Source organism: Triticum urartu, chromosome 2 (genome assembly GCF_003073215.2).
Source record: "Triticum urartu cultivar G1812 chromosome 2, Tu2.1, whole genome shotgun sequence".
Taxonomy (NCBI): domain Eukaryota; kingdom Viridiplantae; phylum Streptophyta; class Magnoliopsida; order Poales; family Poaceae; genus Triticum; species Triticum urartu.
The window spans coordinates 741,498,060-741,523,129 of record NC_053023.1 but is presented as its reverse complement, the minus strand read 5'-3'; the positions used below and the strand labels follow the sequence as shown (position 1 = coordinate 741,523,129).

At 46.1% G+C, this 25,070-nt stretch overlaps 2 protein-coding genes and 1 pseudogene across 2 annotated transcripts; 2 read left to right on the top strand and 1 right to left on the bottom strand.

Moving 5' to 3' along the window:
- Positions 1-2,353: 2,353 nt before the first annotated feature.
- On the top strand, positions 2,354-4,648 carry LOC125534569 (anthocyanidin reductase ((2S)-flavan-3-ol-forming)-like). The gene is made up of 6 exons (XM_048697760.1): positions 2,354-2,789; positions 2,878-3,044; positions 3,130-3,333; positions 3,446-3,605; positions 3,704-3,920; positions 4,008-4,648. The coding sequence occupies exons 1-6, from the start codon at positions 2,417-2,419 to the stop codon at positions 4,153-4,155; spliced, it is 1,269 nt and encodes a 422-aa protein (XP_048553717.1). The 5' UTR covers positions 2,354-2,416; the 3' UTR covers positions 4,156-4,648.
- Positions 4,649-9,949: 5,301 nt separating this feature from the next.
- LOC125534568 (desmethyl-deoxy-podophyllotoxin synthase-like) lies at positions 9,950-12,302 on the bottom strand. Its single transcript, XM_048697759.1, has 2 exons — positions 11,404-12,302; positions 9,950-10,845 (listed from the first exon to the last, which is right to left on the bottom strand). Exons 1-2 carry the CDS (start codon positions 12,295-12,297, stop codon positions 10,216-10,218), a joined length of 1,524 nt encoding a protein of 507 aa, XP_048553716.1. The 5' UTR covers positions 12,298-12,302; the 3' UTR covers positions 9,950-10,215.
- A 3,646-nt stretch (positions 12,303-15,948) lies between these two features.
- LOC125538465 lies at positions 15,949-24,321 on the top strand (annotated as a pseudogene).
- Positions 24,322-25,070: the final 749 nt, after the last annotated feature.

Below are 25,070 nucleotides of genomic sequence, written 5' to 3'. Positions count from 1 at the left end.
ACATGGAGTTTCAGCCCAAGTATCACCAGAAGTTGTGTGTTTGAGTGTGCTTGCCAGTCGTGGTTTGAAAAGCATGTTTACTTTCTTGTCTTCAGAGTTAAGTTTTGTTTTGTTGCTGCTTGTCCAATACTTATTTTGTAGTATGGTTCATATATATGACTAATATGAGCCAGAGTACTCATCATTAACTCGGGTATTTGGGGATGAAGATATGGGACTAGAATCGCAGGAACTGAGCAGCAGGAGGTCACATTCTTTGCTGTAATTCTTACCCTGAGAGAGTTGCATTTGTCTGTAACCATTCTCAGGACTTCCAAGTAATTCCAACATGTTTTATACGACTGAAAGTAGCACAGATTAAATCGGAACGCCGAGACAACAAGAACCGGACTTGATTTCTTACCCTGAGATTCGGGTTGCTACTGCCTTTTCTCCTGTAAACTCAAGTTGATAGGTGAAACGTACAATTCTAATTCGATGAACTGAAACTGGAACTTGTAATATGGAACTTGTCCAGTCTGACAAAATTGAAACCCCAATCGTGCATTCGTTTTTTCTTTAGTCTAAACACACTCCATTTTATTGATCAAAAAACAAGTTCGCCGGGATACAGATTAGACTCTCTTCCAATGAAGATGAAGGAACGTCTAGTAAACTGACTTGCGGTCTGGTTTCCTTGACAATGCTAGCATACATACCGCTCGTACCTCTCTGAATATCATTAACCACTCCTTGGCAATCTGATGCTACAACAATAACTGTGCGACCTAGATCAAGCCCATCATCATCTAACCAGGTGTTCGTGCCATGCCAATGAAAACTTACTTTGTGCACCTCGGTAGGGAATTTTTTATCCCGTTGCAACGCACGGGGCATGTTTCCTAGTACAACATAAAGAGAAGACTAGACTATCGACATGCACACACATAGCTACTTTAGTCGCTCTGTGAAAACCGAGAACAAAATTACAACTACTTTCTTGGATTAGTGCATAGGTTTGTAAAAACACTCTTTTACAAATTTGTGCCAGAAACCACTGATTTTCGGTCTAATCTTTTGCAAAAAAACACTGATCGGTCTACTTGGACATTTTAACTGTTATTATGACATGTGGGGCCCATATTTGATGATGTGGCATGACAATTAGTACCGAGTATATTTGCAGAGGCAACCTTCAATTTGAAAACAAATATGCAATTAGGCCCTTGCCATACCCAACTCAACCGTACTCCGCCGGCGGCCATCCCCCGCTCGTGCACTATCACCCACACCGGTGCCCCGGCTATGGCGGAGCTTACCGGTGAGGGTTCCTGCCTGGCTGCGCCCTTTCTGTGCATTGCTGCTGCTGCTTGCTCGCCGTCGTTGCTGCTTGCGCCCGTTTTGCTCACCGGCGTGCCGCTGCTTGCTCCGGTGATGCGCGCCGCCACTAGTCTTCTTGCTTCGGTGATGTCAGCCTCCACTAGTCTTCTTGCTCCGGTGATGCACGCTACTGCTCGCGAACATGCTGGGTGCGGCCGCTGCTGCGTGCGCCTGTGTTGCGCCCCGCCGCTACTGCTTGCTCCGATGCCACCATCATTGCCGGGAGGTTGCAGCCACTCCGTGCGCCGGCTGTTGCACTGCCGCCATGCCTGAAGGAGGAGGCAACGACCGTTCTGTGTGGTGATTCGGAGGTCAGAGCCGCCGCTAGCCCACCACCCCATGCTTCCAGGAGCAGGGCGCCAGCCGACCCGTGCGCCTCGGCCGTGGCCGCCGACCTCGACCTAGACTAGGTTGTGGCTGTGGCGGGCGCGAGGCTAGAGCCGCCGCTGCGTAGCGAGGAGGCAGCGAACAGCTTGGCCCAGGTCGCGGCGACGGTGACCTGTGGGAACGGCAGCGGGGCCTGATCTCGATTGGATCGAGCATGGAAGGAGGATTTCCTTTTTTTGGAGGGAGGGTTCCTTTTGAAAAAAAACCAGTCTAACATTGTCTATAGTGAACGTTATGCACCAATGTGGGCCCCACATGTCATAATTGCGGTTAAAATGTGCAAATAGACCGATCAGCATTTTTTTGCAAAACATTAGGCTGAAAATCAGTGGTTTCTGGCCCAAATTCGTAAAGGGGTGTTTTCTGCAAACCTATACGTCAATGTGGTGGTCTTCTGCAATTCACTCTAAACTAACCTGCCAGTGCACTTCTACATGGCCAACTTGATAGTATTAACCTGCCAGCCGTCTCTTTTGGATACTAGCAGGTCAATGGAAGACTTCAATATCACTGGAGCACAATGGAGCAGTTGGCTCGGTATAATCAATCTGAAAGACAAATACAAGTTGGAAAGCATCTCTTTTTTCTGCGGGGTAAGTTGGAAAGCATCTAACCTTTGTATATACAGGGCAGCACAACTGAGCAATAATTGAGATTTCCCGATTATTCCATGGTGACAATCTGTGGAGAAATAAATGCAACTAGCATGTGGTTTCTTGAAAGCATCCAAACCATTCCTCTTTTTTTCCCCTGGGATTCAAACCATCCCTCTAACGAACCCCGCTCATGGATTACCAGCTACGACACACGTTACCTGAGAGGTGAAAGCCACGAGCGCCCACAAGCACCACTCCACCAGCAGAGGAACAGAACTCCGGTGTTCGACTCTCCACCTCCAGCCGGCCTGATGACGTCTGTGGCAGGTGATGCGATGAGGAGGAAGACGGCGTGTGTCACCGGAGGTGACGGATATATCGCCTCGGCCCTCGTGAAGATGCTGCTGCAGAAGGGATACACCGTCAAGACGACAATCAGAAAGTCCGGTTAGATCCTCGATCGCTCTCTATTGTGAATTTGTGATGTGATGAACCCTGAGCTGACAGGCACTGTTATTTGTTTTTTGGATCTCAGATGGCATGGAGAATCACCCCCATCTCAAGGACTTGCAAGCGCTCGGTCCCTTAGAGGTCTTCCGCGCCGACCTGGAGGACGAGGGTAGCTTCGATGAGGCCGTGGCCGGCTGCGACTATGCCTTCCTCGTCGCGGCTCCGATGAACCTCAACGCGGAGAACCCTGAGGTAGAGCCTGACCAAACACTCTGTACTAGGGTCAGATTTGATTATGGAAAAGGCACTGTTTTTAGTTGGTTATATCTCATGGCAGAAAGAAGTGATCGAGCTGGCCGTCAGCGGAACCCTTAACGCAATGAGGTCGTGCGTGAGGGCGGGGACGGTGAAGCGCGTGATCCTGACATCGTCAGTGGCGGCTGTCGCCGGCCGGCCTCTGCCACTAGGAGACAGCCATGTCCTGGACGAGGAGTCCTGGAGCGACGTTGAGTACCTCAGAGTTACCAAGGCCGGCGGCTGGGTAGGCATGCACATTTTTTTAGTACTTCCGTTCCTTTTTAATTTTAATTAGGGCGGGTAGAAATCTGTCAAATAATGTGAATGTGATGACGTGCTTGCGTGCCGTATCACAGGCCTACAATGTCTCAAAGGTGCTTATGGAAAAGGCGGCGCGGACTTTCGCGCAGGACAGCGGCATCAGCCTTGTTACGGTGTGCCCCGCCTTCACGGTTGGCGAGGCGCCGGCGACGATTGTCCACACCAGCGTCCCCGTTATCCTTTCTTTGCTGACTGGTGAGCCTGATACCAAGTCAAGATGCAACGATAATTAAAAGGGACCATCAGAGACTACTAATTCATCGAACGACGTGTGTGGTGAATGATTATCTCAGGTGACGACGAGAAGATTCGCAGCCTGGAACTCATCGACAGGGCGTCTGGCTCGATCCCGATGATCCATGTCCACGACCTCTGCCGCGCAAAGATCTTCTTAGCCGAGGAGGAGGCTGCGTCAGGAAGATATATCTGCAGCAGCCTCGACACCACCCTCGCGGAGCTAGCCACCTTCCTGGCCGCCAAGTACCCGCAGTACAACGTCAATACCGACAGGTGTGTGCCAACATCTATGGAAACACGGCAAGTTCCGATGCTCTCGATCGTGATTTGTGAATATATAGCGTGTATGTTTGTTATCAGGTTTGGTGGTCGCCCCGAGAAGTTGAGAGTCTGCATTTCGTCGGCGAAACTCGTCGGGGAAGGGTTTGAGTTCAGGTACAAGGCGTTGGACGAAATATACGACGACGTCGTCAACTATGGAAGGTCCTTGGGAATCCTTCCGTACTAGCAGTTTAGTGATGAGCCTCTGTATTGGTTGGTTGGATGTCGGAACCAAGCTAAAGTTCAAATTTGCTTATACTAGCAAACACTGCCCGTGCGTTGCTTCACGTCGATTTTAATCCATGTATATTCTTTTTTTTTCATATACTGAAATGATCAAATACATAGTGTAAATATTTGTACACCGAAGACAACAGTAAGGTGAACATCGAGGCAGCACCGTGATGCCAAATAAACCAAATTTGCTGGGCCGATGCGAGTTCGAGGAGTGCTCTCCGCAAATGCCGCGGAAGGAGCGTACCAACGTGCAGGTGACTCAGTGTTCCTGTTTCTGCCGCGCAAGGAGAAGATCAAAGGAGGCGTGGCTATGTTTGAAAGAGCTTGTTGAGCATGCTGAGTTTGAAGGAGTTCGGCTGGGGTCCACCGGCAGGTGTGACAATATTGGCGTGCAAAGAGTCTTTTTTAATTTCCGGTTGTGTTGTTTTTATTTTTTCTGTTCAGGAAAAGTGGGTCCGAGTTGTTTAGGGTTTCTGGAGTCACCCATATAAATAAAGGGTTGGCTGCCGGCCATTGTATCCTTAGGTTATGTTTTGGCCATGGCCGAGTAGTCTTGATTGACGACTCTCTAGGCCGAAGAGCTAGGGAGGCTGATGTGAGCATTGGTGACCGGGGACGACGCGGATGTGACGCATATGCCGGTAAGGACGGAGCCGACGCTTGTGATGAGGAGTAAGGAGTAGAGGAGAGCAAGTTGGTTCAATCACGTTCGACCGATGTGGTGCCTGTATTGGCAGCTTGGATCCTCTGCAGTGCCACCATCCTTCTCCAAGGTAGCTAGCTTTGTCGTGTGCGTCGCCATATACTACGTCAGCCTCATGGCCCGGATGAAGCGCCTCGTGGGATCGGCCTCGTCGTACGCGTCCTTGTTCAGCAGCTCCATCTGCCGGCCTCGGTATCTACCTCCTCCCTTCCTCATAGTTTGAGCCAATATTTATGGGAAACGTACTAAGAGTCAAGGGAAGGGAAGGCGGCGATGTAGAGTTGGACTTGAACTGAGAGTCTGTATCTTGAAAGGGAGACGCACGGAAAAATATCACATGGGCCTCAAGATGGCAATGGGCCCGAAACCCGCATCCACGCGGGGTTTTACCTTAAGGTATGGCGATGGACGTCTTTCTAAATTCTAACCCCGCAGGGCTGCGCTTCGGTAAAATATAAAACCCGGCATATTTCAGGGGTTCGAACCCATTTCAGCAGTACCTAAGCCCAAAACCCGCCATACCCAGTCAAAATACCTAACATCCACCGATTTCCACCGCCCGAACACCTTTTGTGGCAGCGTTCCACCGAGCCGCCTCCCTCCACGCCTCCTATCGTTAGGAGAAATATGCTCCTTTTTTGCTGCTGAAGTTCATGTGACCCAGATTAGATCGATCGCTAAAGACATCAACGAACGACCAAACCAGAAATCGTATTCACCATTGACGTATGAAGAACTATGAAAGGTTGTTTCTCCTTTTAAGAAAAAAAAGGTGGATTGACTTCAAGCATATCAATGTTGTTATGGTCCCAAGAAGGACGACTCACTTCGCATGTGCATTGACTTCAAGCATATCAATCGGGCCTGCCTGAAGGATCATTTTTCTCTCCCTCGCATCGATCAAATTGTCGATTCAACTACGGGATGTGAGCGTTTGTCTTTCCTGGACGCCTATTCCGGATACCAGATCTGACTGTATGGACCCGATGAGATAAAAACAGTTTTCATCACTTCATTCGGGTGCTTTTGTTATGTCACAATGCCATTCGGTCTCAAGAACGTTGGGGCCAAATTCATGAGGATGATTCAGAAGTGTCTGCTCACTCAAATCAGTCGGAATGTGGAAAATATACATGGATGACATTGTGGTCAAGCCGCGCAAAGGTTCCGACTTGCTGACTGACCTTGCTGAAACCTTTGCGAACCTGAGAAGATATGATATCAAGCTTAACCCATCAAAGTGTACTTTCGGAGTTTCTGGTGGAAAGTTACTTGGCTTCCTCGTTTCCGAACGAGGGATCGACGCGAACCCAGAGAAAGTTTGTGCCATACTCCGGATGAAGCGCCCTGCGCGCGTGCATGATGTCCAGAAGCTTACTGGTTGTTTGGCCGCCTTGAGTCGATTCATTTCTCGCCTCGGTGAAAAGGCATTGCCTCTTTACCGATTGATAAAGAAATCTGACAAGTTTGAGTGGACTCCTGAAGCTGATGCAGCGTTTGCAGGTCTCAAAGCCCTGCTTTCCATCCAACCGGTGCTCGCTGCCTCAATCAGCAAAGAGTCTTTACTGCTTTACATTACAGTCACTGGACAAGTTGTCAGTACAGTACTCACGGTCGAGCGGGAAAAAGAAGGAAAAGCTTATAAAGTTCAGCGCCCAGTATACTATATTTCTGAAGTTTTAACTCCATTCAAGCAAAGATATCCACATTATTAGAAGCTTGTTTATGAGATTTACATGACCACAAAGAAGGTTGCACATTATTTCTCTGATCACTCCATTACGGTCGTCAGCGACGCACCATAATCAATTAGCTATTCATTCAGTCTTAGCCACACTAAAAAAATGAATCGTTACTGCAACGCAGGTTAGGTAAGTCTAAGTTATTATCTGCATTGTACTCATATTTTTCTTAACAAAGTTGACTTGCACCACATCCTCAAAATGAATCGTTTCTACATTGCAGATTAGGGAAATCTACGGTCTTGTCTGTTGTTTACTGTTATTTTTCCTAACACAATTAACTTGTACCATAGCCTCGGATGTGTTCTTATTTCAATTCAATGACTACTACTCTCTCCATTTCTTTTTAGTTTGCATATAAGGTTTGGTCGAAGTCAAGTTTTATAAAGTTTGACTAATTTTATATTAAAAAATATAAAAATTCACAATATGAAGTCAATATTATTAGATGCATCATGAAACGTATTTTCATACTATATAGTTTTAGTATTGTAGATGTTCATATTTTTTTATATAAATTTGGTCAAACTTTATGTAGTTTGACTTTCACCAAATCTTATATGCGGAGTAAAAGGAAACGGAGGGAGTACCTCATATGCACTAATTGCTTCTGCATATAAATAAACAAAGCATCTGAAAAGAACCCTACCAAAATCTGCTTTATTCCATATCCAGCCAGGACACCCCTGATTTTCTTCTGAACGATCATTGACCATTTAATTTTAGATGCAATCTTCGTACCTTTGTGTCCAGCCCGGTGTTTTTGGGTCCAGCTGCTCTATGGAGTGCTCTGAACATTGAGCCCTATCTGCACTTGCATGCTCTGCACCGGCCTCTTCAAGACAGATTTGGCCGTCGGCGCTGGAAGCCACCGGTGCTGGCAGCTCAACCTCGGCGGGGGCGATGACCAGGAACCGCACAGGTTCCATCGTGCCGTTGTTATCATTGACCTCTTCTAGCAGTGTCCTAGTTAATCCACACAAATTTTTGGGGCAACAATATCACGGTCAGTGGCGAAAACCTTATCCCAACCATGCAACTGAGGAGTTCATCGAGCAGATTCTAACCTGTTTATGGGCTGTCTCAAGAACTCCATGGCCACCGGAGCACCTGCGAGTTCGCTGGACTATGCAATCGCCTTCGCCGCGGGAGATTTCCCCACCGCTTCGCCTCCTGTGGAAGAATGCTAGATCCAACTTCATTGCCCTATCCCCCAAGCGGCCCACCTAGCACATTTACTGTGTGGGCTGCCGGCGCTACTAGATCTGATCCACGGATCAGGACGCTGGCGACATCTCGAGCCACGGCTCAGGCTTGCTCCGTCAACGCCGTGCAAACCCCCGTGTAGCCAGGACCCATCCGTCAGGTGTGTATATGGTCGTACGTATATTGGAATTTTCCTGTCCCACGTGGACCCGCAGTCTGCCAGCTTCATTGAGTTCACCGAATCCCAACGCTATTTTGGACGGGTGTGGGAGCTCGTGATCACATACTCCGCGTCCTGTTATAAGGATCTTATTTTGGTGACATTGTAAAAAAAAGAGAAGGTGTGTGTGACGTAGTGCACACTTCATCGAAAATCTTTCCCTTCTCTTGGCCCATCCGGACCTTTTTTTTGAAAGGAACACATTGTATTCCATTACATTAGAACATTTCGCATATCGCCAACAATAACATCGAGTACAAATTCTGGAAAATTACCAAGCCAAGTCTCAGAGCAGTCATTTTCCATGCCTAGACCATGCATAGCTAAAATGTGTGCTGCTCTGTTACACTCTCTTTTACAATGTTCAAAGCTTACAACAATCAAGCCTACATGCATCTGAAATTTAGGATCCCAACTTTGATAAATCATACTCCGTATTGGTGATTGCCTACTTCAGCATCATGTAATCCGTTTTGAAAATTACCTGCTGGCATCCCATTCTGATCGCAATATTTGTAGCATGTTGCAGGGAAAGCGCTTCAGCGTGTAGCGGGTCAGATACATGCTTCAACTTACCCGCACCAGACACTAGTAGCCGCATCGGTTACACTAGAGAAGGGTGTGCGTGTACCAGTCGCGGGTTTGCCTCTCTTGGCTTAATACATACATGCCAGTAAGTGACTAATCTTTTTGAATTTGCATTGTTTTTTTGTTTTTATATTCTCGCATTATTATTATTTTTATTTTTCACAAATCATGCAGACCCTTTGAGAAATAATTGCAAGTACGGAGATTCCCCTCTTGCAACGAGAGGCATCCTTATCCTTGTTTTAGCACAAACAAGGATAATGCAATTTTTGTATCCTTCTTTGTGCTCACCATGTGCGGCTTGTGCACGACAGTGCTGACCGAGTGTGGAGAAATGTCCACATTCCTTATATGAACCCTTTGGAACATACCTTTTGTCACAGAGGTAAAGATGCAATCAAGAAAAACTGTTTTCCTACATTTGTGTATCTTTCACATTTATATAGCTAGCAATTGATAATTTTGTAATGTATGAATACTTGGTGTATGACATGTGAAATAACGAAATACAATTGAGATTTGATACTGGATGATGTGTGTTCTTGATATATGCATGGTTTGTAGCTGGTGCAAAGGCTACAGGCATGGTCCTGCAAATTCCAAATGTGCGCAATGGTTCTGTAAACACACATGATTGAGTTCAAACTAAACATTTGCGATAATACACCTGTCACATGCGACCAACTTCGTTGAAGCGTGTGCGACTACACCCAAGCACACACGTGTGGAATAGAGAAACCATGTTTGATTGGTAGCCTGGTAGGTTATCCCACACGATTCTGTTACAACTTCCATGTGCAAGGAGAGACCTCTCGCACACGGTTTAGGAATTTTGTGTAATTGACTACCCCATCGCCCACTGATTGCGATGGCTATGGCAATCGTGTGCGGTTTTCTGATCTTTACAAGTGATTGAAATCGTCCGGGGAACTGTCGTCCAATTGAGACATTAGCTGTGTAAGTTGGAAACAAAAAAAAATTGACTTTTTGGCATGTATTTTTATTAGTTGTTGATTCGTTATGCCGTACTTGTTTTTTCAAGTTCCATGATAGTTGAGCTTGAATTTTTGGTTGGTTGTGTGGGTCTTCTTGATTCAAACGAGGGGAGAGCAAAATAAAATCAAACAATTTTCAAACATGTGTCCACATCATAGGTTCGATATCACATACTACACATGTAGTATTGCCGAAAAAATCACACATGTTCTAATCTACAGACGATAGTATACAATTTATAATAGATAGTCAAAACAAAAATTGGAATGAGTTGTACGGGTAGTTTTAGTACTTAACAGACGATTTGAGTGGCATTTATTCAGTCTGAACATTACAAATAGGCACATGATCATATATCACAAATAATTGGATCACTTAGTGTTGCGCAGTAGCTACTGCCATACAGTCTGACAACCATGAAATTTAATCTAGCCCATAGTAACATGAAAAATAGCGTGGTCCAACAATTTTTCCATGAAATTCTCGTATTCCAATATTGGTATAAAGGTAAAAACGCCACACGTAATAGACCTTCTGGAGTACAGGATGGTGGATTTAAATCTCCATAGCTTTGGAGCATAGGTGTGGAATAGCTCTGAGGTGCAGGTCAGAACTTCTGCGTACAATTAACCCAAATTTCTCGGACATGTCCACCGACTCCGAGATGGCCCCATCAGGCAGCATCCAGTCAAAGTGATAGAGAAAGTTTGCCAATGCCATCTCAAAAATTGATGAGGCGAATGTTATCCCAGGACAAAGGCGTCGCCCGAACCCGAAAGGAGTGAATTCGAAGCATGTCCCGTTATAATCCATGTTACTGTTCTCAAACCTCTCCGGATTAAACTCTTGAGGATTGTTCCAGTATTGAGGATCCTGGGAAATTGCGAAGACATTAATGTATATATTCGTACCTTTAAGCATGTCATAACCCATAATTTTGCAGTCCTCTTCATTCGTGCGGTTAAGTAGAGGAGCAGGTGGATGCAATCTAAAAGTTTCCTTGATGACCATCCGCATGTAGTGGAGTTCTCCAAGGTCACTACTGGCAATGATAGCTCGATCTGGACCTAGTACCTCACGGACCTCCAATTGTGCCTTGGCCATAGCTTCTGGATGATTGACGAGTTCCGACATAGCCCACTCTAAAGTGGTTGAAGTGGAATCAGTAGCAGCTCCAAACATGTCCTGGATTGAATATATATCAATCATCATTATTTTCAAGAAATGCTACTCCCTCCGTTTTATAATAAGTCTGACAAGTTCGTAATAAATCAGTGGATACTTATTATGTACCGGAGGAAGTATTAATTATGTAGTGGATATTAAAGTTTTAATAGTCGATCGCGTCCTTGTTGGGGATATTTATAATGATTGACCGAGAATTGTAGGATTTCACACACATACAAAAGGTCAATTACTTCTACTTTATGAAGTGGAAGAGCACCCTGCCCTCCTGTAAAGGTGAGTAGAGTACAAAAATTGTGTGCCATACATATATTAACTGATTTATATTTTAACAATGATATCCGAGCACAATTATCTAGACATAAAGTTCAACCATGAGTATATATATTTGTTTTCTGAGGGACCTAGCAAGGATCCTAACTACATCAGATGCGTGATTCTGCCCAGACGTACTGATTTCTTAATTAAGATGCGATCCTAAGTCCTAAGAAAGCACATGCATGTTAGGTATAGCACCGTTGTCATGAGATGGCAATAGAAAGTAAAGTATATACTCACAAACAAGACGGTGGTTATCATCTCTGTCGTTAGAGGGGAGTCCAGCGAGTCCTTCTCCTGCCGTGTGAGCAGCACGTCTAGCAGCCCCTCGTCGCCGGTGCCGCCGTTACTGGCAGCTCTCACGGCCTTGCGCTCGTCGATGATGCCGGTGATGATGCGCTGCATGACATCGCGGCTGCTCTTAACGCGGTGCTCCTCGCTGCTCAACCACCGCACGAGCCTCGAGGATGGGAAGAGGTCGATGAGGAAGAAGCCTCCCAGCAGGTCCATGATTCGGTTGGACGCGTGGATGAAATCCTCCTGCTGGCTGAACTTGCCGCCGAAGACCGCCCGCGCCACCACGTCGTTGCTCAGCGCCGCCACCTTCTGGCTGACGTTGAGGGTGGCGCCAGCTGACACTGTCATGGAGCGGAGGAGGCTGCCCATCTCCTCAGCCCTGACGCTCTCCATGCGCCTCACCTGCTTGGAGCTGAGGAGCTCCGTGACGCACACCTTGCGCATGTGGCGCCAGTGGTCGCCGTAGGGGGCGAAGGTGACGCCCTTGCCGCCAAAGCCGACGATGTCCTGCATCCCGGTGGTCCGCCGGTTCACGAACCGGAGGTCGCTGCCTTTCATCATCTGCCCCAGTGCCTCCTTGCTGGAGACCACCACGGTGGGGATCTCGCCAAGCTGCAGGTACATCATCGGTCCGTGCCGGCGACACAACTTTGTCATGGTGCGGTGTGGGAGGATGCTGACGACGTGGTGGAGGCTGCCGATGATGGGGAGTCTCCATGGCCCCGGAGGCAGCGGCTGCTTCTTATCACCGGAAAGCTTGAAAAACCAAAGTGCCAGTAGCGTGGATAGTGCTATCAAACTAAAGGTCAACCACCCCTCCATCTCCATGATTTGCATGGGAGAAGCTCGGTGTCCATCAGCTTAGTAATATAGCCATACTACCATCTTCTGTATGGCTGGCAGAAGAATAAAAAAATCATGCTCATGGGCTAGGTTGCAGAGCGGAGCACGCTGGTGAGTTGATGTGCAATATAATATCACGTACAGTACTATACATGTTAATTAGCACAATATATCATATCACGTACTAGGTTAATTAGCATGATCATGGCCGCCACTGCTTTGTCTCTGTTAGACAAGTGGATGGACATGGCAATACCATATCACGTTAATATCAAGAGAAAACTACTCTTCCATGTATTAGATGATACCCCGCGCGTTGCTGTGGGAAATTGAGAAAACAAACTTGTTTATGTGGCATATGTTAAAGTTTGGATTGAATACGAACACAATTGAGACTAACTAGGCTAACAACTTGATATCGCATTTATGCTAGGGCACAAAAAACCATCAACTCTGCGTCGAATCTATAACGGAGAGCATTGATTGTCTGATAAACTTACAAAACAGTAAAAGTGACAAGTTAGGCTCACTTGTCGGGCTGACGTAGCGAAGACCAAATTCTTTGACCGGCTTATGTAGCAAACGAGATGTGGGGCACACCTGTCAATGACTAGGTGGTCATCTTCTTCACGTCTGTCTTCCAACAAGGCATTTCAGCGAACAACTTTTGGGCGTGAATCCTTTTCCTCACGGTGGAGAGCGTGGGCAGCGGCAGCTCGTCCACCTTTCCGTGGACCGCCGGCGGGGAAGGTGTGGAGCAGCCATGGATGCCCGTAGCTACTCTCTCCGCCGCGTGCCGAGCTCGCCCGTGAGCGTGCCGCTCCATTGCCGGGGGTCTGTCGCTCCACGCACGTAGTCGACGTGCCGGTGGAGCTAGCGCCACCCAGCCCCCGCTGACTGTGGCTGCTAGCGTCGAGTACGCACACGCCAACGTGGCTATCACAACGTGGTGCGCGGTGACCAGGGGAGGCCGCACGTTGACTAGCGACTAGCGAGGGCGGTGAACGGCGCAGTACATCAACGTGAAGGCCAGCGGGGCCGAGGCGCGGGAGCTACTCGTTGGCGGCAGCTGTACGTGAAGACTACACAGGACGCGCATGTTCAGTGAGGCCAATTTTGGCGAGCTCTCGTGTCGTTCGTTCTTTTTTCATGGCGAGATCTCCCGCCCCTTTCTCTAATTATGTGCGCCTAGGACCTCCTCTGACGTCCTCAGTGCTCCTGCACCATTCAATTTTGCAGGGGGGAGGCCGAGGCCAGAACCCCTCTTTTATTGTCGCCAGTCGTCCAACAAGTAGGACGATGCTTCCCCTCGCATGCTCGCGTCTGAGGAGAGGATGTTCGCGGCGGGGTAGGTGTTGCTGCCGTCGCCAGAGCTCAGCTCCTTGGCCGTGTCCTCTGTGTGGGAGGTGGACTGCAAGGGAAAGCACGAGGAAGCATGGCACCGCTCTTTAGCGCCCAGAAGGTGCTTGATGGAATGCCACATAAAAAGAGTGATACAAAGAAGAGGACCTTCTAGTCATTGACAGATGGGGTCCATGTCTCATTTGCCACATCAGCCGGTCAGAAAATGTGGTCTTCGCCACATCAGCCCGAAGGTGGGACCAACATGTCAGTTTTGTTGTTTTCGCAAATTTAATAGACAATCGATGCTCTTCATTATATATTAGACGCAGAGTTGATGGTCTTTTGTACCCTCGCACCAATGTGATATCAAGTTGTTACCTTAGCCTCAAGTATGGTGGTTTTGCGTAAATAACTCCATCGATTCAGAGGCCAAGTTGTTTCTACTTACCGTTACTGGACGGCAGGATGCTCTTCCGGTTTATTAAGTATAACTAGTTGACCATGTGTATGTGCAAAATCAGAGACGAGAAGATCTCACGTTTTTTCAGGGGAAGACTTAAGCTTTATTAACAGTTCCAGCTCCATCTGCTATAATCTCTGAGCTTATACACTCTGGAGGTACATGAAGCCAAGTCTTACAAAGAAAATTCTTACAACCTTCCCTTGCTAGGATATGTGCGGACTCTATTTGCAGACCTCCGCACCCAAGCAATTATAAAACCACTAAACATAGAGAGAAGCATCTTTAACTCTTCTACTATTTGCCCATTGCCCGATAGATCCTTCTGTTCACTCGAGGTCTTTCGGACGGCTACCTGTGAGTCTGTCTCAAGGATCACCCTCTGGATGTTTAGTTCTTGGGCAAGGATAAGAGCTCGTCGGCACGCTAGTCATTCCACCGTCTCCGCATCAGCAGCAAGAGGGGGAAAATGGCACGCTCCTGCAATGAACTCACCATGGTTGTTCCTGAGAACAACTCCTCCTCCTCCTGATCCTTGGTGTTTGGCCAGCGCCCCATCAGAATTCACTTTAACCCAACCATTGTCAGGTTTGCTCCACTTGTCTGGTCCCCTTACCACTGCCTGTCTGATAACCGTGTCCTTGCTCGACCTCCACTCTTCCGCCAGGTACAGTCGTCGTTGAACGATTAGCTTTGGATCTTCCATCTGGTGAGTGTCGACCTTTGCCTTATTACGTGCTAACCATAGCTCGTACCAGCTCAACACCCATGCTCTCATTCCGCTGTAGGCCGCAATCCCTTCAGCCAGTCTTGCTAAGGGGGAGGCCACCGCGTCACCAAGCAGCTTCCAGTAGTGGCGTGAGTGGGGGCAGCGCCCGAATCTATGGATGATGGTCTCCTCCCTGCCACGCGCGGCACAGAAGATTCCAGGCTTGATTTTCCATGGGTGAAGAAGCTCCGTACCAACCGCCAGACCATTAGATAGCATGCGCCATGCATGCATTTTTATCTTATTCTGCAAGTCTGCACTCCACAACTCATTCCAACTTTTATGATCAGCCACAGATGAGGATCCCGAAGCCTGCTCCCTTTTGGTTGCCTTGAGCAACATACCAAGATGATATGCTGAGCGGACTGTAAAATGCCCACTCTTTGTGAAGTTCCAAGCCCTATAGTCCTCTTTCCCCTGACCACCAATGACAATGTTTTTAATATCTGCGACGTCCCCTTCAGAGAACACCCTATGCAGTTTGTCGACATCCCACTCAAAAGACTGGACCTTTAGGAAGTCTGCCACCTTGGTTAAGTTTGGGGGGAACACAGCACCCAGTGGTGTCATGCTGCCTGCCCTGGGGATCCAATTACTATGATGTACCACTAGTAGAAAAAGGGTCTAATGTGAAGCACATTAGTCCCAATTTGTAACTGAAGTTACTGAACCTGTACTAATGTGACCATTTGTGCCGATTCCAACGGCTAGGCAGGCGGCACCCATTATTACCAGTTCATGGCGAACCTTTAGTACCGGTTCATGCCACAAACCGGTAGTAAAGGGGTGGTGGCAGGCTGTTTTCAGGCTGGGGCCCCACCATCACCTTTAGTACCGGTTCAAGCCACGAACCGGTACTAGAGATTATTAGTTGATTCCTTTTGCTATTCAAGAATATTATAGCTTTGTTTAAGTGGATCATAACAAAATATTTTAATTGAGCCACTAACCGGGACTAAAGGCCTTGTCCTGGTGGTGGCTAAAATTTAGTCCCACATCGCCAAGCGAGAGGGACTCGCAGCGGTTTATAAGCCCTGAGTGCAGAGACGAGGAACGATGAAGGAGAGGCGCAATGCTCACCTGCACGTTGCTTAGCTTCAGGACTTCAGGAAATGGTGTAGACTGCACGGAGCTATGTGTAGTTTCTCCTCACCTGCATGGTGCAATGCTCACCGGTACTAAAGGCCTGAAGCTAATTAAGCAACGTGCAGGTGAGCATTGCGCCTCTCCTTCATTTTTAGTAACTTATTTTAACTTCGGACTTTTTGTGTGTTCATTATGCACCATTCAAAGGCACATCATCAAAGTTCAACCATTTTCTGCCTTCATTTGCTATTTTTCATGCATTTAATGATTAGTTTTGAGCTAAATGACCCTTAAATTGAAAAGCACTACAAATGAACTCTGAAAAGGTTGACAGTTGGCATGGTATCATCATTTCACCCACATAGTATGTGCAAAAAGTAAAGAGGGTTACGGCAAAAACTGGATGCACTTTCTGTACAAACTGGACAATCTCTTTCGAAGTATTAGGGTTTTGGACCAAAACTCATATGTTACAAAGGTATTTCATTTTTTAAAACTTATTACAACTCCAGACTTTTTCTGCGTTCAGTATGAACCATTCAAAGCCACGTCATCAACTTTCAACCCTTTTTGACATCATTTGTTATTTTTCATGCATTTAATGATTTGTTTTGAGCTAAATAACCCTGAAATTGAAAATCACAACAAATGAACTCTGAAAAGGTTGAAAGTTGGCATGGTATCATCATTTCACCCACATAACATTTGCAAAAAAGTAGAGAGGGTTACGGCAAAAACTGGATGCACTTCATGTACAAACTGGACAATTTCTTTCGAAGTATCAGTGTTTCAGACCAAAAATCATTTGTTACAAAGGCATTTCATTTTATAAAACTTATTACAACTCCAGAATTTTTGTACGTCAAATATGCACCATTCAAAGCCACGTAATCAACTTTCAACCCTTTCTCCCTTCATTTGCTACTTTTCATGCATTTAATAATTTTTTGAGCTAAATGACCCTGAAATTGAAAAACACTACAAATGAACTCTGAAAAGGTTGAAAGTTGGCATGGTATCATCATTTCACCCACATAGCATGTGAAAAAAAGTAGAGTGGGTTATGGCAAAAACTGGACGCACTTCGTGTACAAATTGGACAATCTCTTTTGAAGTATTAGGGTTTCGGACGAAAATTCATCTATTACAAAGGAATTTCATTTTTTAACTTATTACAACTCCAGACGTTTTGTGCATTCAGTATGCACCATTCAAAGCCACGTCATCAACTTTCAACTCTTTCTGACATCATTTATTATTTTTCATGCATTTAATGATTTGTTTTAAGATAAATGACCCTGAAATTGAAAAGCACTACAAATGAACTCTGAAAAGGTTGAAAGTTGGCATGGTATTATAATTTCAGCCACATAGCATGTGCAAAAAAGTAGAGATGGTTATGGCAAAAACTAGATGCACTTCGTGTACAAACTGAATAATTTCTTTCGAACTATTAGTGTTTCAGACAAAAACTCAACTGTTACAAATGCATTTCATTTTTCTAAAACTTCTTATAACTTCAGACATTTTGTGCGTTCGGTATCCACCATTCAAAGCCACGTCATCAACTTCCAACCCTTTTTTGCCTTCGTTTGCTATTTTCCATGCATTTAATGATTTTTTGAGCTAGATGACCCTGAAATTAAAAAGCATGACAAATGAACTCTGAAAAGGTTGAAAGATGGCATGGTATCATCATTTCACCCACATAGCATGTGCAAAAAAGTAGAGACGGTTATGGCAAAAACTGAATGCACTTCGTGTACAAACTGGAGAATCTCTTTCGAAGTATCAGGGTTTCGGACGAAAACTCATTTGTTACAAAGGCATTTCATTTTTTTTAAATTTATTACAACTCCAAACTTTTTTGTGCATTCAGTATGCACCATTCAAAGCCACGTCATCAACTTTCAACTCTTTCTACCTTTATTTGCTATTTTTTATGCATTTAATAATTTTTTGAGCTAAATGACCCTGAAATTGAAAAGCACTACAAATGAACTCTGAAAAGGTTGAATGTTGGCATGGTATCATCATTTCACCCACATAGCATGTGCAAAAAAGTAGAGAGAGTTTCGGCAAAAACTGGATGCACTTCGTGTACAAACTGGACAATCTCTTTCGAAGTATCAGGGTTTCGGACCAAAACTCATATGTTACAAAGGTATTTCAGTTTTTAAAACGTATTACAACTCCAGACTTTTGTGTTAAGTACGCACCATTCAAAGCCACGTCATCAACTTTCAACCCTTTCTGACATCATTCGTTATTTTTCATGCATTTAATGATTTGTTTTGAGCTAAATGACCCTGAAATTGAAAAGTACTACAAATGAACTCTGAAAAAGTTGAAAGTTGGTATAGTATCATCATTTCATCCACATAGCATGTGCAAAAAAGTAGAGAGACAGCAAAAACTGGATGCACTTCATGTACAAACTGGACAATTTCTTTCGAAGTATCAGTGTTTCGGACAAAAACTCATCTGTTACAGAGGCATTTGATTTTTTAAATGTATTACAACTCCAGACTTTTTGTGCGTCAAGTGTGCACCATTCCAAGCCATGTCATCAACTTTCAACCATTTCTGCCTTCATTTGCTATTTTTCATGCATTTAATGATTTTTTTAGCTAAATGACCCTGAAATTGAAAAGCAGTACAAATGAACTCTGAAAAGGTTGAAAGTTGGCATGATATCATCATTTCACCCACATAGCATGTGTTAAAAAATAGAGAGGGTTACGGCAAAAACTGGATGCACTTCGTGTACAAACAGGACAATCTCTTTCGAAGTATGAGGGTTTCGGACGAAAACGCATTTGTTACAAAGGCATTTAATTATTTAATTTATTACAACACCAGACTTTTGTGGGTTCAGTATGCACCATTCAAAGCCACGTCATCAACTTTCTACCCTTTCTGACATCATTTGTTATTTTTCCATGCATTTAATGATTTGTTTTGAGTTAAATGACCCTGAAATTGAAAAGCACTACAAGTGAACTCTGAAAATATTGAAAGTTGGCATGGTATCATCATTTCACCCACATAGCATGTGAAAGACAGTGGAGAGGGTTACGGCAAAACTGGATGCACTTCGTGTGCAAACTGGACAATTTCTTTCGAAGTATCAGTGTTTCGGGCGAAAACTCATCTGTTATAAAGGCACTTCATTTTTAAAACTTATTACAACTCCAGACTTTTTGTGCGCCAGGTATGCACCATTCAAATCCACGTCATGAACTTTCAACCCTTTCTGCCTTCATTTGCTATTTTTTATGCATTTAATAATTTTTTGAGCTAAATGACCCTGAAATAGAAAAGATAATACAAACGAACTCTGAAAAGGTTGAAAGTTGGCATGATATCATCATTTCACTCACATAGCATGTGCAAAAACTGGATGCACTTCGTGTACAAACTGGAGAATCTCTTTCGAAGTATCAGGGTTTCAGACCAAAACTCATATGTTACAAAGGCATTTCATTTTTTAACTTATTACAAGTCCATACTTTTTGTGCGTTCAGTATGCACCTGTCAAAGCCACGTCATCAACTTTCAGCCCTTTCTGACATCATTTGTTATTTTTCATGCATTTAATGATTTGTTTTGAGCTAAATGACCCTGAAATTGAAAAGCACTACAAATGAACCCCAAAAAGGTTGAAAGTCGGTATGGTATCATAATTTCACCCACATAGCATGTGCAAAAAAGTAGAGAGGGTTACGGAAAAAACTAGATGCAATTCGTGTACAAACTAGACAATTTTTTCGAAGTATTAGTGTTTCAAATGAAAACTCATCTGTTATTGGTTCAGGCAAGGGCTCTGCTTGTTGTAGATGTGACTTTAAATGGTGCATACTGAACGCAAAACAAATTGCATGTGATTTGTTTCAGGCAAGGGCTCTACTTGTTTTAGATGTGCATGGCCACCCAATCACACATAAATCCGCCGAAGCTAGCTTCTTCCCGAAGACAAATAAATTCCCAGAAAAAAGTGTGCATGCACCTTGCTGGAGGAACCTCCTCGAACTAACCTCGATGGAGCTCGCCAGGCTTGTATCTGGCTGAGCTCTTTCCACACGCACCTCCACCAATCTCGCTGAAGCTTGCGTATGGATGAATTCTTGACCGAGTTCATCCTCTCTGGTAATCTAGTGCTCACCGTCCTGCTCGGGAAAGCGTGGTCGTGCTCGGGGAGGGGTTCTTGCCGAAGGAGGGGATCCGGCTGGAGGGCCACCTGGGGCGGTTCGGCTGAATTCTTGATGGAGGACATCCTCTCCGGTGGCTTCTGCTCGGCAGGTCGGCTCAATTCTTGTCGGAGTTCATGCTCTCCAGTGGACTAGCTGTCACCTCCATATGGGATCAAATCAATCTACAACTATTTGTTGTTGCACGGACTCATCGATATCGATCACTGCCTTGGCCACGTACGTGTTTCGTGGGGCTTTCTCGTTGCGTGCGCCGGTCGACCAGGTCTCTTGCAAACGAGGAGAAGTCGCCCGGTGCACGTCGATTTGGTCTCCTTGCAGTCGAGGAGAAGTCGACTCGTATAGGCACCGGTGGATCAGGAAGGCATCAGCGGATGATTTAAAGAAGATAGAAAAGGGGAGATCGAATCCGGAGAAGAAAGAATATCAAGGAAGGTTTAGATACAGGAAGGAATCAAAATTAAAACAGAGGAAGGAACCAAGAAACCAAAGGCATCAAGGAACCATGGACACCGGAGCTCGTCTGGCAGCGTTCCGTTTTTCCTTGTATCGTCCGTAAATCTATTTTTAAATCTCAGCCGTTAATTTTTATAGTTAACACAAAACTAACGGATACAAAAAGGCGACGGATGGAGAACTATGAAAGTTTTCATTCTTTATTATTAGGTAAAGATAAAAAAATATTGTGCAAAATTAGACCCAAAATCTCTATGCTCGAGGAAGAGGGTCACCACCTCTTTACCCGGAATCCCTGCAACGTGGTGTCCGCCGTCGATGGCACGGAAGAAACGCACTAGCACGCCGCTGAGACTGGCGAAGCCTACATGGACTGCAACATCATTCCTTGAGACCTTGGTGAGCTCGAGGATTGTGAACTACAAACAGGAGAAGACATACCCCTGGAAATCTGACGTCGTTACAGAAATATTGAAGAAGCTCCTCATAAGTCTCCTGCTTTCGCCTTGAGGCCGTGATACACCCCTGTTCAAACTTACCGGCGATGCCCCCATGTCAGTCTTAGTCCCAATCGACCCCGAGACAAGAGAACGACGAGACTCACGGCCCAAAGATAGACTAACATCCACGAGGATAGATAGATGAGGTGTTGCACATCTCATCGTTGCAACTACTACCTACTCAATATACTCCGTACAAGATAAGCTCAAGCCTAACTAACGTGTATATTTGTACTACACATGGTGACATTTTTCTTCTGTTTTTTCTATTTTTTTCGAAAACCCCTGGCCCACACAACCATCTTTATTAAGTTATTCAACAAAGATATAGCAAGAACATACATTAAACAATCTGACTGGCGAAAGCGAAAAAGTCTCTTCTTCGGTTAGACTGACTGGCTGATTACATCTCAAGGGTCTCAAAATATTAACCCTTTGTCTACGAGTCCCAGTGTCTTAAAATATACGAACAATTAGTAGTAGTTGATGATATGTAGACCCAGACGCAAACTGCAAGACAAGTTGAGCACTGCTTTTTTTCTTTCTTGGAACCTGGAGAACGACGAGACTCACTGCTATGTCTGCTTTATTATTGAGTAGGTAGCAGTTGCGACGATGAGATGTGCAACACTGGGACATAATATACAAGATAAGTACAATATACAATATACAAGAGAACGACGAGACTCACTGCTATGCCTGCTTTTATTATTCTGCCCAGCAGGCTGGCTGCAAACTAAAATTTGGTATGGCTGATTGGCAATATAACTAAGCAGATGGACAGCGAGCTGCTCATATGCAAATCATATCATGGAGGGGTGGTTGACCTTCAGTTTGATAGCACTATCCACGCTACTTTTTTTTTATAAAGGGCAATTTATTAGCTCATAATATAGCATCGAGGAATACAATTATAATGAACAATACCCGACCTCTGCACGGCTAAAATGCACACAGCCAATACATACACAAAAAAGATCTTGCCGGCAAAAAGCTAAGTTATGTAAGATTGAAGCTATGCCTAGGCGGAGAGAAAAAATATCCTGAAGCGATGAAAACAACGATTGGTGATGTACAGCGACAACTATCGGCACCAACTATCTCATGAGAGCACGTGGACTAAGAGAGAAGTTCTTCAAAATCGACGACTCCAGGAAGGAAACGACACACATGTGATGCCGTCGCCGGATCCAGCATCCGAAGGTTAGATCATGAGTTTTCACCCTGAAGATCAAGTCTGAGCAAACTCCGAGCAATGCCCTCATCAAGGTAGCGCTGTCAAAAAATGTCATCATTGTCAGGTATAACCAATAAGGGGCCACACCTAGCTTTTTTACCCCGGAGTTCAAGACCGGGTATTCGAGATGCACAACCCAATCGGATTCAAACTATCGCCACCACTTGCCATGATCCCAACAGTTGCAAACACGCACTGACGAGGAAGGAAGGTCACCGGCATCGCCGAAACCCCAAGGGGGCGCGCCGGAGGCCATGCACCATCCTCCAAGTGGCAGCCAATGGCTTATTTGTATTAGACGACACCACTGAACGCCACCACAAGCTGTACCATCACCGTCATGGCCAGATCCACTACGCCATGCCTCCTTGTCGACGCCACGGGCGATGGCACTAGCAACCGCTGCATGTCCGCCGCCACATCCCGCAGTGCCCCTGCGCCAAAGAGGCGCCCCAGGAGCAAAGCCGGCCATGATGAGGCAACACTCCACAACGGGATGCTTGGCGGTGGGCCTCCCTTTCCTCCGCCTGTTGGAGAGCTCGCCGCATGTTGGACAGCGCCAAGGAGATGGGGAGAGACACAATCGGTTTGCACCAAGGCCACTGTCTAGCCATGAATCGATGTTGTCGTCGCAACAACCACCTACTGCGTCAAGTCGCCGGTTGTTCAAAGCCTCAGGTTGTCCATACCTCAGGAACGGATCCCCGCCGCCGCTGCTAGCCGCAAGGGCAAGCCCGATGGAGCTGGCTGACGGCGGCGGCGAGGGGGACGGCACATGCAAGAGGCCCTGGAAAAGCAGATCCGATCGCTTCATGTGTCGCCCACACGGACGACATGGGGCGGTTACCTGACTGTTTCTTCAAAAAATGGGAGAGATTTTTACTTCCCAGCCTCTCAATCAACAAGAGATGTATACACCCATTTTAGTATGAGTATCAAGATAAATATGGTCCTCGGAATTTTGTTAAATGAGTATTACGATATTTCTTGATGAGTAGTTTTCGCCACACACACCAACCTTGATCATTAATAAATGAGGAAACACCCCATGCATCACCCGCCAATTCAAGGAATTGAACTCGAGTCGTTAGGCTGCACAACCACATCTCCAACCACTAAGCCAAGGCACTATCCACACTAATGACCCTTTGGTTTTTCAAGCTCTCCGGTGGTAAGAGGCAGCCGCTGCCTCTAGGGCCATGAAGACTGCCCATCATCGGCAACCTCCACCAAGTGGTGAGCGTCCTCCCGCACTATATCATGACAGAGCTGTGTCGCCGGCACAGACAGATGATGTACCTACAGCTTGGCGAGATCCCCACCATGGTGGTCTCCAGCAAGGAGGTGGTGGGGCAGATGATGAGGGCCAGCGACCTCCAGTTCAAGAACCGGGGGACCACCGACATGGAAGACATTGCTGGATTTGGTGGTAAGGGCGTCACCTTCGCCCCCTACGGCGACTACTGGCGCCAAATGCGCAAGGAGTGCGTCATGGAGCTCCTCGGTTCCAAGCAGGTGAGGCGCAAGGAGAGCGTCAGGGCCGATGAGATGGGCAGCCTCCTCCGCTCCATGACAGCGTCAGCTGGCGCCGCCCTCAACGTCAGCTAGAAAGTGACGGCGCTGAGCAACGATGTCATGGCACGGGCGGTCTTCGGCAGCAAGTTTGGCCAGTAGGAGGATTTCATCCATGTGCGTCCAATCGGATCATGGACCTGCTGGGAGGCTTCTTCCTCATTGACCTCTTCCCATCCTTGAGGCTCATGCAGTGGACGAGTAGCGAGGAGCGCCGCGTTAAGAGCAGCCGCGACATCATGTAGCACATCATCACAGACGTCCTCGACGAGAGCAAGGCTGTGCGAGCTGCCAGTAACAGCGGCACCAGCGACGAGGGGCTTCTAGACATGCTGCTCACACGATAGGAGAAGGGCTCGCTAGAATCCCCACTAAGAATGTAACATCCTCGATGTGACTATATCTCCCACATGTCGAGGCACGACTTAGAGGCATAATCGCATTGAAGGCATATGTCGCAAGTCAGGTAATCATCACAAACATCCCATGTAATATAGATAATAAAAGGGATAATATAGTTGGCTTACACTCGCCACATCAATCAAGTACATAAATAACATACATCATCCAAACACTCATGACCCGACTACGGCGCCAAAATGAAAGACAACCCAACAAGCGACATGGTCCCGATCACCCCCAACTAGGCACCACTACTGATCATCAGGAAAGGAAACATAGTAACGTTGAGAGTCCTCGTCGAACTCCCACTTGAGCTCAAGCGCGTCACCTGGAGCGGAATCACCTGGACCTGCATCTGGTGTAATAGTAATCTGTGAGCCACAGGGACTCAGCAATCTCGCACCCTCGCGATCAAGACTATTTAAGCTTAAAAGGTAAGGCAAGGTAAATGTATATGTGGAGCTGCAGCAAGCGACTAGCATATGTGGTGGCTAACTTATTCGCAAAAAAGAGCGAGAAGAGGAGGCAAAGCGCGAGCGAGAAACTAAAGAGCAACCTGCGCAAACATTACTCCAACACCGTGTCCACTTCCCGGACTCCGCCGAAAAGAGGCCACCACGGTAACACACTCAGTTGATTCATTTTAATTAAGTCAAGGTTCAAGTTATCTACAACCGGACATTAACAAATTTCCCATCTGCCCATAACCGCAGGCACGGCTTTCGAAAGT